The sequence below is a fragment of the Jaculus jaculus genome, chromosome 4, assembly GCF_020740685.1.
Source record: "Jaculus jaculus isolate mJacJac1 chromosome 4, mJacJac1.mat.Y.cur, whole genome shotgun sequence".
Classification (NCBI taxonomy): Eukaryota; Metazoa; Chordata; class Mammalia; order Rodentia; family Dipodidae; genus Jaculus; species Jaculus jaculus.
The window spans coordinates 36,659,445-36,672,749 of record NC_059105.1 but is presented as its reverse complement, the minus strand read 5'-3'; the positions used below and the strand labels follow the sequence as shown (position 1 = coordinate 36,672,749).

The 13,305-nt window shown below is 38.7% G+C and overlaps 1 protein-coding gene across 8 annotated transcripts in view; it reads right to left on the bottom strand.

The window, feature by feature from the left end:
- The window catches only part of Raph1 (Ras association (RalGDS/AF-6) and pleckstrin homology domains 1), a 110,534-nt gene that overhangs the window by 34,668 nt on the left and 62,561 nt on the right, over nucleotides 1-13,305 (bottom strand). For 5 of the 8 annotated variants that reach the window (XM_045148031.1, XM_045148026.1, XM_004653565.2 and 2 more), the window contains exons 5-6: nucleotides 10,529-10,609; nucleotides 1,731-1,805 (exon numbers count right to left, since the gene is read on the bottom strand). The exons of 1 other annotated variant lie outside the window; for it this stretch is intronic. In XM_045148031.1, the coding sequence (XP_045003966.1) occupies nucleotides 1,731-1,805; nucleotides 10,529-10,609 (156 nt within the window). The remainder of the gene's footprint in view (nucleotides 1-1,730; nucleotides 1,806-10,528; nucleotides 10,610-13,305) is intronic. 2 more of the 8 variants (XM_045148029.1, XM_045148030.1) reach the window with 2 other exon arrangements.

Sequence of the window (13,305 nt, the reverse complement as noted above, 5' to 3'; positions counted from 1 at the left end):
GTGAACAGTCCAGATAGGCTTTATTATACGTTTGAGACTGACAGGAAAGGTGATACGGTGATCAGCATGTTTAACCTATATCCCTGCAAGAATGGCGATATTCTAAACAGAAGTATCAAAAAGAAGGTGTATATAAATTATGGGGCCCAAGGGGGAAGGTGGGTAAGGGGGCTAAATACCTACATGATTTAAATGCTAGTATGATGCTAATAAAATTCCAGGAAACCCTAATAGCTATCTACTATTAGGAAGAGGGAAAAGGGGAAGAAAGAGAATTGAGAGAAGGAAGGGAGAGAGGGAGCCTGATTCTACTGCTGTCATCTAGAACAGAGAAAGAAAAAAAGCTGGGGAAAACTGCTCTGGTTATAAAGTATATACCTAAGACCTGCTGAGATTTCTCCATTTACCTGACTTCCTGCTGCTAATTCTACTCCTGATGGGGTTATGCTGTCAAAAACAAACTTGGGGAAAAAGAAGTGGTTCTACTACTTTCTTTGCCAGTCTTTTTCTTTGAGCTACTTTAAGAAATTATTTCTTAAAAATATTTCTATATTTATTTATTTGAGAGAGAGAATGAATGAGTATGTGTGCCAGAGCCTCTAGTCACTACAGACGAACTCCAGATGCATGCACCACCATGTGCATCTTGGCCTATGTGGGTTCTGGGGAATTGAACCTGGGTCTTTAGGCTTCACAGGCAAATGCCTTAACCACTGGGATGTCTTTCTTGTCCCAGGGCTACTTTTCGGAAAGATTTTAATTTATGTCAGTCTTCTTTCATAAGTCGACATTAGGAAGAAATAAAAAATAACCCTTTCAGATCCAATAACATTACTATGTATATTATTCAGAAACTATAAGCAAGTCTCATTCATAGATAGATAGATGGATAGATTTTTTTTTTCAAGGTAGGGTCTCACTCTGGTCCAGGCTGACCTGGAATTCACTATGTACTCTCAGGGTGGCCTCGAACTCATGGTGATCCTCCTACCTCTGCCTCCTGAATGCTGGGATTAAAGGCATGAGCCACCATGCCCGGAAAGTCTTTTATTCTTGAATTGAATGTTACATTATAAATAAGATAATAAAATAGAGATAGGACTAGAAACTAGGCAGAAAGCCATTCACCCCCCTGATTGGTATTATGCCTGAATTAATGATGATAGATAACTGCTAAAATTTTTAAATTGCTCTAAAATAAATGCTATTCCAATGACAATCCAACTGGACCGAGTCAAACAACTAAGGGTGGGGACCTAAGAAAATAAATTGTAATCCTTTCAAATATTAAGGTTAATATGAACCAAGATTCTGTCTATATAAGTAAATATTTTAATTAAACCAAGAAGTGAATAAGTAAACGACTGTACAGCTTGCTAAAGAAACACATGGGATGAGATCATTAGCAGCAAAAGCTAAATTAAAGTAATGCTTTTTAGGCTTGAAAATGCAATAGAACATTAAACTTAAAAAAGTGCAATATACTTTTGAGATTAAGCATTTACAAAATTTAAAAACTAGTGAAAACTGCTCGAGTATTTTATACTCTCAACATTAATAAGTTATTAAGATTTGGTAGACAGTTACCTTCAGCAAGAGAAAAAGTACCTCTATTAAAGACAAAGGTGCTGAAATAAAGCAATAATCTCAGAGTACAATCAAAACCAGAAACTATATTCTATCTACAAGGCAGTATATAGTTACATGCATGTGGAAAGCAGTGATATCACCTTGGTCAGCAAATGAGAAGGTTTTCCTGCAATGTTTCTCAGAAGAAGGGAGGTTTCCCTGTCCAGATAGGAGTGCTTGTGCAGGAAGAGAGAAACAAAACAAAACAAAAAAGGCAATAACAGAAGTCAGTGGAGGCTTTATGTGTTTAAAATATAAAATAGACAAAGCAAATGACTATAATTAATCTCATGTATTTTTTGTATAAGTGAAATATGACCATAAAGAAAAACAATTTAAAACAAGAAAAAAAGAAAAGTAAAGGAGGTGGAAAGTAAAGACACCATCTGTGGCCAAGGGTGTGTCTCAGGCAACTCTGACAACTGCTGGTTCTGTGATGTGCTCTGGTTAACACATACAAACAAACATCACAGACCTACTCTGGCTTCCAGGTCAGTATTCAAGAGTGCTGTGCACCAAGCACCACCAAAAAGGTGCCAGAGACCAATGAATAAACATAGTCCTTCCAGTTTTTAAAGCCTATGCAATATCTACACAGCTTTAAACAGCTGAGAACAACATAAATATTAAAAAAATTCTGCCAAGTATTTCTGATCAATGAAAGACACACCAAGTGGAAAACATCCATAAGCATTTTGCCAGATACAATTTTCAGTAAAATTTTATTATTTTTTTATTACAGGAGCTTATTAAAACAGTGTAAGACTTATAAACCAAATTAATACCATAAATATTGTTTTCCTTTGAATTGATTTGAATTCCTTTCATTAATATATTTTTCTAAGAATAATGTGAATAACAATCCCTGGCTACCATTTATACCATTAGTAGCTTATTAGTAACGTGTTGTGAGGTAAGCATATACAATTGTACTTATCTTTAAATTGTGACTGTTTTGATATGTATGTTACCTGGACTTTCTGGTCCTTTAATAAATCTGAATTAACATTTAACACCATATAATTACTAACCTCATTTAAAGCAATGAATGGCATGGCTGAATGATATTGTACAGAAAATACTCCATAATGTTATACTTTACAAATCTATACTAAATTATTTTTACCAAAAAGTTCTTTGGACAGAAATATATGTAAACAGATACTAAAGCTATATGCACTCTAAAAAGCAGATGACTTGCTGGGCATTGTGGTGCATGCTTGAAATCCCAGTAGTCATACTTGGGGGACTGAGGTAGGAGAACTGCCATCCTGAGACTACATAGTGAATTCCAGGTTAGCCTGAGCTAGAGTGAGACCCTACCTAAATATATATGTACATATGGCATATGACTTCAAAACTGAAACACTGTTATAAATGACAATACCAACTTTAAACATGCTCAGATTGATACTATATTGACTTTGCTTTATGGTATTTATTGTCTGTATTGTTAAAAGCTCTAGCCTCTCTCTACACACTTAAATAAAAAGAGGGCTGGAGAAATAGCTTAGCAGTTAAGGCGCTTGCCTATAAAGCCTAAGGATCCAGGTTCAATTCCCCAGTACCCACAAAAGCAAGAGGCACATGATGGTGCATACTCCTGGAGTTCGTTTGCTGTGGCTGGAGGCCCTGGTGCACCCATTCTCTCTCCCTCTTATTCCAATCTCTCTCAAATAATAAAATAAAATAATAATAAAACATTAAAAAATAATAATAAGAAACCTAAGAGTTGCAAGAAAAAGGGAGATATTTCCCATGATTGCCATTAAAAAGATAAAACATTGAGAACAGACAAAGGCCAGGTGGCAGCTCGCCTTTAATCCCAGCACTCTGGAGGCAGAGGTAGGAGGATTACTGAGAGTTCAGGGCCAGCCTAAGACTACATAGTGAATACCAAGTCAGCCTGGGCTAGAGCGAGGCCCTACGTCGAAAAACCAAACAACAAGCAAACAGAAAAAAATGCACAAAACAGAAAAAATTAGCCGGGCACAGCAGTACACATGTGCCTGTAATCCTAGCACTGAGGAGGAAGAGAGGAGGATGCTGGGGGTACCTATCAACAAGCTCCCAGTTCGTAAGAAGACTCTCAAAAAGATGAGTAGAGAGTGACTGAGGATGACACCTGATATTGACCGCTGGTCTGGGAGGGGGAGAGACAAAGAGACGGGAAGGGGAAGGGACACAACAGGACAGAGAAAATGATTTCTACGCCTTTATTGACCTATATACTACAGTCCTCCTAAAGATAAAAGATTGGTTGGCTCATCCATAAAAATAGTAGGTAGGCAGACATTTCTGAAAACTCAATTTAAGGTTAACAATCTGCCCAGCCCAAACCGGAAAGAAAACTGAGTATATTTAAAAACAAACAAACCAAAATTAAAGACCATTAGCCACAACTTTCACTGCTCTTATTCATTTACTTTTACTGTCCATAATGAAGAAAATATATTCTTACATAGATATGTAAAACACGCAAGTACTTCAAAAAGGTAATGAAAACTCACTTCTAATTTATTTCACAAAAGTGACTTTTCAAGAAAGAGACCTCAAAATGACTGAAATATCAATATTCAGGAAAGATATTTTAAATTTTAAACAATGAAAGACAGTACTAGATATATGGCTCAGTGGTTAAAGGCACTTGCTTGCAAAGCCTGATGGCCAGTTTGATTCCTCAGTACCCACATAAAGCCATAGGTACAAAGTGTCTGGAGTTCATTTGCAATGGCTAGAGGTCCTGGTGCATCCATCCATATTCTCATTCTCTTTCTCTCCTTGCAAATAAATATTTTTAACAAAATGAAATCTGCCTAATGCCATCAACACAAACTATAATTTGATAAAATATAACTTCAGACATTAAATTCAAATTTAAGCTTTCAAAAAAAGCAGGGCTTAAGATACAACTCAGTGGGTACAGAGCTTTGCTTTGTAAGCATGAGGACCTGAGTTCAGATCCCATCATGTATGTAAAAATCTGGGTTTGGCCAAGCATGACAGAGGCAGAATTCCAGGAGCTCATAGCCAGCCAGTCTATCTTAACTGGTGATCTCCAGACTACTGTGACTCTACTTCAATAAGAGGTAGATGGGGTTCCTGAGGATAACACTCAAGATTGTTCTTTTGCCTCCACACATGTACACCTTCACATACACATACAGACACACATGTGGAGGGAAAAAAGCTTACAAGATTTATCAAGTCCTTAACTCATTATTACTTCAGGACTTCAAAGTTCCCAAAGAATTTATATTTGATCAATAAGAAGCAATAATTTTTTTCTTTTTTCTTTTTTTTGGTTTTCTGAGGTATGGTCTCACTCTAGCTCAGACTGACTTGGAATTCACTATGTAGTCTCAGGGTTGCCTAAAACTCATGGCGTTCCACCTACCTCTGCCTCCTGAGTACTGGGATTAAAGGTGCCACCACGCCTGGGTGAGGCAATGATATTTAATTACATTTGTTTAAAGGCTCAGAAGAGGTCATTCTGAAATATTAATATGATGCTGTAGTGGATGCTACCCATGGTTTAGTACAAGAGAGGGAGCAGATCCTTTTGCTTGTATTTAAACTATAGGTGGAATGGTATCTAGAAACCAGAAGTAGCATAAACTTCCCTTCAATATAAATGTTATTTTACTGATTTCGTCCTCTAGTACCCACAGCTACATACTGGTCACACAGGAGGGAGCAGGGCACTGATCACTGGAAAAAGATGTAAGAGGAATAAAAAGGGAGGTGTACAGCTCAAGGACTGAGGCATATCTTGGGACATGTTGCCAGTTAACAAAACTCCAGTTTAAAATTAATAGGGCTTGCTTTTATTTTCTTTTTAAAAATATTTTGCTTTTATTTGAGAGAGATTCTGATACACACACACACACACACACACACACACACACACAGAGAGAGAGAGAGAGAGAGAGAGAGAGGGGGAGACGGGGAGGGGAGGGGGAGAATGAATCCATGTGGGCATGCCAGGGCCTCTAGCCACTTGAACTCCAGATTTAGCTTATGTGGGTACTGGGGAATTGAACCTGGGCCCTTAGGTTCTCAGGTGTGGTGGTTTGATTCAGGTGTCCCCCATAAACTTATGTGTTCTGAATGCTAGGTCCTCAGCTGGTGGCAATTTGGGAATTGAAGCTTCTTGGAAGCAGTGTGTTGTTAGGGGAAGGCTTATGGATGTGATAGCCAGCTTCCTTTTGCCAGTGTTTGGCCCACTCTCCTGTTGCTGTTTTCTGTCTACCTTATGTTGGCCAGGAGGTGATGTCAACTCTTTGCTCATGCCATTGTTATCCCCTGCCATCATGGAGTTTTCCCTCAAGTCTGTAAGCCAAAAATTTCCTCCCACAAGTTGCTCTTGGTCAGGTCCACCACCAATGTGAACCTGACTGCAACAGTTAAAATTGGTACTGAGAAGTCAGGTTGTTGGTGTTAGAAACCTGATTCTGTAGCTTTGGCCTTTTGGAACAGCTTTACAGGAGGAATGTGGAAGAATTTGAAACTGTGGCCTAACAGATGCCTTGTAAGTACAGTATGATGGACTGTTCTAGTCAGAGTTGAAAGACCCAAATGCAGTAACAACTATGGACTGTGAGGTTTGGCTTATAAAGGAAAGAAAGAGCTTTGCCTGGACTGGGCTAGAAGCAGTTTGTGTGAGAGGCTTGCTGTTAAGCCCATGTCCTGGGAACTTGTGCAGGGTTACATTGTATAAAAATGGACTGGTATGATCAGATGGATATATACGGCCCAGAAAAAAATACAATCTTTGGGCCTCAACTGCTTCCCATTGAGTGGCAATTGTTTGAGAGATTACAACTATTGAGATTGGACCAGCTGACCTGCATTGGGACAAGAGGAAGAATGCAGAATAATTGAAGGGGTCTGAATGCTGAAAGAATGTACTGTTCTTCAAAGTCTGCTTTGTTTCCCCCGGATTAACAAATTGGTAGGAAAGAGAGGGTCACTGAATTTGCAACACAGTTCTGTATTTTGGAAATGGCCATGGGCAGTATGAAGAAGGCTGGTTGGATTACCTGCGTGGAGGCCTGATGGAGACATGAGGATGAACCATGGGTTTCAACAGAGATGCATGATGATGCCAGAACTGTGGGATGGCTGCCAAAGAGAGCTCCCAGCACTGGGTGAAGTTTTTGCAGGACTGTGAGTAGTAGCCTAGCTGGAGGGGCAGAATTGGAAATCTAGAGACTTGTCACTGGTTAGAGTTGTCAGACTTGGAGCTACAGAGTTTGATGTTTGACATGGTTGTTTTAAATCTTGTATTGGTTGAATATTTTTGCTATGCCCAATGCCATCTTTTACATATTTTGTGCTGTGCCATTATGGTGTTTCCCCTCCCCGCCTGCCCCCCCCCCCCCGTTTGTTTTTTTTGTATTATGGCTCAGTTAAAAGGCCTTGGATTGTGGGGAATTTTGAACATCATTGGGATTGATAAAAACTGAGGACTTTTAATGCTGGACTGAATGCATTGCATTTTACATCATGTATGATTATCAGTTTATGGGGATTAGGGGGAAAATGTGGTGGTTTGATTCAGGTGGCCCCTATAAACTTGTGTTCTCAATGCTAGGGTCTCAGCTGGTGGGAATTGGGGAACTGAAGCCTCCTGGAGGCAGTGTGTTGTTGGGGAAAGGCTTATGGATGTTATAGCTAGCTTCCTATTACCAGTATTTGGCACACTCTCCTGTTGTCTGTCTTATGTTGGCCAGGAGGTGATGTCCACTCTTTTGCTCATGCCATCATTTTCTCCTGACATCATGGAGATTCCCCTCAAGCCTGTAAGCCAAAATAAACCCTTTCCTCCCACAAGCTGTTCTTGGTCGGGTGTTTTCTGCCAGCAAGGTGAACCTAATTGTCAACAGTAAAATTACAAAAACAAGGAGAGTAATTGCCCTGAGTGTTGTTAAGGAGTATCTGTACATATCTACACCAATATTAAGATGCTTTATTTCTCTATCAGGTAATTAATATTGATTAAGATTATATCACATTAACTGTTGAATTTATATTTAACCTATTAAAGACTAAGCATTCCTCTAGGGACCTTGCTTTGTGGTTGGTGAGAAGATTGTGCATTTCTGGTTGTACACGGTATAGTTATATCATGCTGGGTAGAATTATGACCTTGCTACTGTCTTCATTTGGAAATTAAGTATGATGTAAGGAGATATGGTATGGTCTCAAGTTGACAAAGGGTAGACTTGTAATAATTAAATTTTATTGTCAACTTGATCTGTTTAGGAATCCAGACATTCCTCCTGCATGGGTCTCTGAGGTTGCTTCCAGGAAGGATTAACTTAAGGAGGAAGTCCTTCCCTCAGAGTGGGTGGCCCCTCTCAGAGACTACTTTGGACTGTGAATTGTCTTAGCAATTAAGCATATTTCCATTTTTATTTCACCATACACAAATGTGTCACAATTGTTATTAACATAACACATTTAATTCTGGGAGCCACTTATATTTTTTTTTATTTTTTTTTTAATACACATACTTTCTTCTGACTGACTTCTCCATCTAAAGTTATTAATTACAACTGGGGGTAAAATATTTGTGTGCATGTGCTCGCATACACATACACGTGCTTGTACTACAGCACAGTTTGTAGTACATGTTAGGTCAGAGGACAACCCTGAGTTGTTTGTGCTCTTCTTCAACCTTTTTTGAGACAGGGACTTTTGCTACTGCAAATGAATGCCATTTTAGGTGGTCTGGGAGTTTTGGTTTCTCCTGACTCCACCTTCCATTGTTGTTGCAGCACAGAAGCATGCACCATTTGCATCACGCTTTACATTAGTGCGGAGGAGTATTGAACTCTGGTTGATAGGATTTGCAAGCAAGAGTCTTTAACCCTGAACCATCTTCCCCAGACCTAATATTATTATAAGTTATTTTGGGTTAATTTCCCTTCATATTAAGTGTCAGGGTATTACATTTATTTACAAAGTATGTATATAGGCCAATTACATTAATATGGGTTTGGTTTGATAGTAAAGACAGTGTCATGAATTGTTATAAGAAGGATGTTGAGATTAAAAGGACTGAGATCTATAACTTTGGCAGAAGAACGGTAGAAAATATAGTTGATGTTTAGGAATGTGAGAAGCTAGGCTACAGACAAGGTTAGAAAAGTGTTTTGCACTCAGCAAGATATAACCTATTAGTTGGACAGGAAATCATTTCACTGAATACTAACAATATGTCCATTATTTTTAAAGGCTAGGAAGAGTGGGAGGAAAAGTTAGAAAGAATTCTGAATTAGTGGGGTAGAAATCAAGGATTTAGTCATCTTTTTCCTTTGGCTTCACAGATGACTGAAGCAGCAATGTCCAGTGAAAGTAAAATACAAGCCAGAAGTGTAACTTAAATTTTTCTAGTAGTCAAATTAATTTTAAAAAAGCACAGTGTTGGAAATTTAGCTCAGTTGAGCACTTGCCTAGCAAGAGCAAGATCCTGGGTTTAGTTCTCACACCAAGAAAACTAAAAACCAACCATATGTCTAATCACATCAAAAGGGTACAAAAAGAAAGCAATGAAGTACTCATCCTCTGTTTAGTAAAAAAATATCCAAAATATCATCTCAACCAGAGATGCAAAAAATTAAATGTAGTATTTCCATCTTGTCCATTTTTAACTCTTCAAATCCAGTGTGTATTATTATTATTTTTTTTTTGCAGAAGCATATATGCATGTGTAGGCCAGAGGTCAATGTTGGATATCTATTTGTTTTGTTTAAATTTTTATTTATTTATTTGACAGAGAAAGAGGAAGGAAGGAGGGAGGGAGGTAGAGAGAGAGAGAGAGAGAGAGAGAGAGAATTGGTGTGCCACGGTCTCCAGCCACTGAAAATGAACTCCAGATGCATGTGCCCCCTTGTGCATCTGGCTAACATGGGTCCTGGGGAACAGAACCTGGGTCCTTTGGCTTTGCAGGCAAACGCCTTAACCGCTAGGCCATCCTTCCAGCCCACCACTTTAGTTTTTGAGATAGGGTCTCTCACTCAACCTGGAGCTCACTAATTTGGCTAGGCTGGCTGCCAGCAAGTCCCAGGGATCCTCCTGTACCTGCCTCCCCAGAGCTGGGATATGGGTATGCATCACCATGCCCAGCTTTTACATGAGTTCTACGGATCTGAAGCCAGGTCTTCATACTTATGTAGCAAGCACTCTACTGAGTGAACCATCTCCCCTGCCCTCTAGGATATATATTCTCCTTGCCGTACATTTTAATTTGGATTAACTTCATTTTAAGTGCCTAATTTCCACGTGTACCTGGCTAGTCGCTACCATAGCAACAGTGTAGCTCTGAAACATCCATATTTTATCAACTACTAACCACAGAGTATATCTTTGAAGAAAAACATTAATACGGAAGAGACACTACATTTGATAACCTCATCCTGGAGAATGGTGAAATCTGTCAGCACCTTAAGAGATGGATGAGAGCCTTTAGCTTCAGAGTAAGAAAATGTGGTTCCAATACAAAAATTCCCTCTATCAGATAAGCTACCACCTTTATAATTCATCTTGAGTATTAATATTCAATGGCACCATATTAAAAAGTTGCTTACTTGGTTCTGCTCAATCACTTTTTGTTTTCCTGCAAGGTAGGGTTTCACTCTAGCCCCCAGGCTCACCAAGAATTCACTATGTAGTCTCAGGTTGGCCTTGAACTCACAGTGATCCTTCTGCCTCCCAAGTGCTGGGATTAAAGGCATGCGCCATCATGCCTGGCCTGCTCTATCACTTTTAAATTTGGTTTAATTTTCATTTGAAAAATTGAGGTAACATGACAAGGTTTCACCATTTGTGGTTCTAATGAATGATTCCTTTTTATGGATATTTAAATGCCCCATGACATGTTTACAGAACTTACAGGTGTCAGCTCAGCCTGTTCTTCAGTGAAGTCAATGTGACGCTTGGCCTGCTTGCTGGGACATCTCAGAGAAATAGCATGCTGTGAAAATGGAGGAAGGAAGAAAATGATAGGTAACAGAGGTGAAAAGGGCAGCCCTCCTTATCATGCAGGAAGAGAAGAAGAACACTGAAATGAAATAAACAGTAATGAAACAAAACAGTAATGAAAAGCTGCATGCAATTACTTTTTATTCTTTCATGCAAAAATAAGACAGATAAGAATTAGATGATAATCTTAATCCTTAGCAATTTAAGAATAACTTCACTTTTCTACACAGCACAGCTCTATGAAAGAATTAGGCAGAAATGTTCAGTAGCAATGCTAATGAACCTTGGGTTGTTCATCTACTGTTTGGTAATACTTTAAACCTCCTTTAAGCCTTCACTGAATATCCCTTCAAAGCTGTTCTAAGTTTTCATGTTCTTCAAGCTGCTAGTACTTTCCTTGTCACTCTTCATATGACCTTACTTCCATTACTAAGAAAAATCACATCTTCATGGAACACTCCATCATTGAAGTGCATCCTGTAACTAAATCCATATTCTTTCTCATTCCTCAGTTTTCCCCCTTCAAAGCCAAGTATATCCCAGGATCCTATTCATTCTTCCTCTAGTATGTCTGATGCTTAATCATGCCAGCACATGATAGGGAAAGTGAAGAGGGGGGAATATGTTCAATTCTTCTAAGTACTTTCCTTTTGTGGAACTATTGTTTCCTCTGCACTGTCAAATTTCCTAAATTCATGGTAGAGTGTTTGTGAAAGTTAAGTCCTATTGTCAGCTTAATCAGATCAGGGATCAAGTAACAGACACACCTCGTAGACAGGTCTGTGAAGTTGCTTCCATAAAGTTTTAGGGAGGGAAGATGATCTTTCTCTCAGAGTGGCTCTTCTAATGGTGGATTTTATATGAAGAACTTCTAAGAGAGCATAAAGCCTTTGGCATGACTAAGCATGCTACTTGCTAGTGCACGCCACCTACCACCTTGTTGCTGCTATCCTTCATGGACATTGGAAACCAGCATCACTAGCCTTCCAAAGTGGACTCAAATTCACTCTCCAGGAATCATCTAGCCCTCAGTTTCAGATTGGGATGCTGAGGCATCCAGCCTCATGACTGAACAGCTATCAGGTTCTTCAACTCTTCAGCCAGCAGAGAGATATTACTGGAGTGCCTAGTCTGGATCCTGTAAACTAATCCCCTTGCATCTTCAATCTATCAGTGGTCATAAAAGAGAACCCTGGCTCTTTAGAGTTCCTCTATTTCCTAGCCACTCACTAATCCTTAATTCTCTGCAATCTTTTGCCTCAAATCTTTCATCCACTAAATTGTATATATCCTGTAATTCAAAGTTATCAGTGACTCTTAAAACAAAATGGCTTTGTACCTATCCTATCACAGTACTTGCCACATTGCATTGCAATGTCTTATTTTGTTGTCTATTGAATTTAACTGTACTTATACACTGAATTATTACTTCGTAAGGACACTGTATTATTATGACAACCTGGTGCTATACTAGACACTTAAATATTTATGGAATGTATTAAATTATTTCTGCTTTGCCTTCATGACATGTACTTGGCCAGATCAAGACTTTTTGTTTCCCCCCTCTATATTTTCCCATTAAACATATTCAATAGCACTATTTGACTTATTAAATCAGTAGGAGGCCTATCCAATCTACACTGTCAATATGCTTGTTCTTACAAAACAGAAACTGAAGAATTAGGTACAACAACTAAAAACTACAGTGCATGACAAATGCAGCCAACTCTCAAGTAGTTCAGGGGAAAAAAAGCATGTGTAAAATGAATAATAAAGTGTGGAAAAATGTTTTAAAAATTAGTGAATCTGATTAAACAACTTCATGCATTTAAAAATATTTATTTATTTGAGAGAGAGAGAAAGGAAAGAAAGGGGGGGGGGGAGAAGGAGGGAGGATAAGTGTGCCAGAAACTCCAGCCATTGGAAATGAACTTCCAGACATATGCACCACCTAATGCATCTGGCTTATGTGGGTACTGGGAAATTTCAGACAAGTGCCTAAAGTGCTAAGCCATCTCTCCAGCCCCAACTTCATGCATTTTGAATCTTACATTATGTCAAGATTAAAGGTTTTAAAAACTCTCTTCTCTCTTGATTCAATCTTGTGTAAGTACCCATTACATATTTTAAAAACCTTATTGGTTAAATTTAGAAAAAAAAATACTACACAAATATTTAATAAGAGATGACTGTTTACTTATGGAGAGTGTGGTGGCTTGATTCAGGTGTCCCCCATAAACTTAGGTGTTCTGAATGCTAGGTTCCCAGCTGATGGAGAATTGAGAATTAATGCCTTCTGCAGGCTATGTATTATTGGAAGTGGGCTTATGGGTGTTATAGCCAGTTTCCCCTTGCCAGTGTTTGGCACACTCTCTTGTTCCTGTTGTCCACTTATGTGGTCCAGGGGGTGATGTCCATCCTCTGCTCATGCCATTGTTTTCCCTGCCCTCATGGAGCTTTCTCCCTTGAGCTTGTAAGCCAAAATAAACCTCTTTTTTCCTACAAGCTGCTCTTGGTTGAGTGATTTCTACTAGCAATGACTGACTGACTGCAACAGAGAGAATAATAAGTTAGTAAAAAGTTATTTAAATTCAACATAACTTGTTAAAAGTGAATTTTTGAAGTGATAAAATATAAAACAGGATACATATAAATGATGATTATTATTTTATGTAGTCATATTAACAA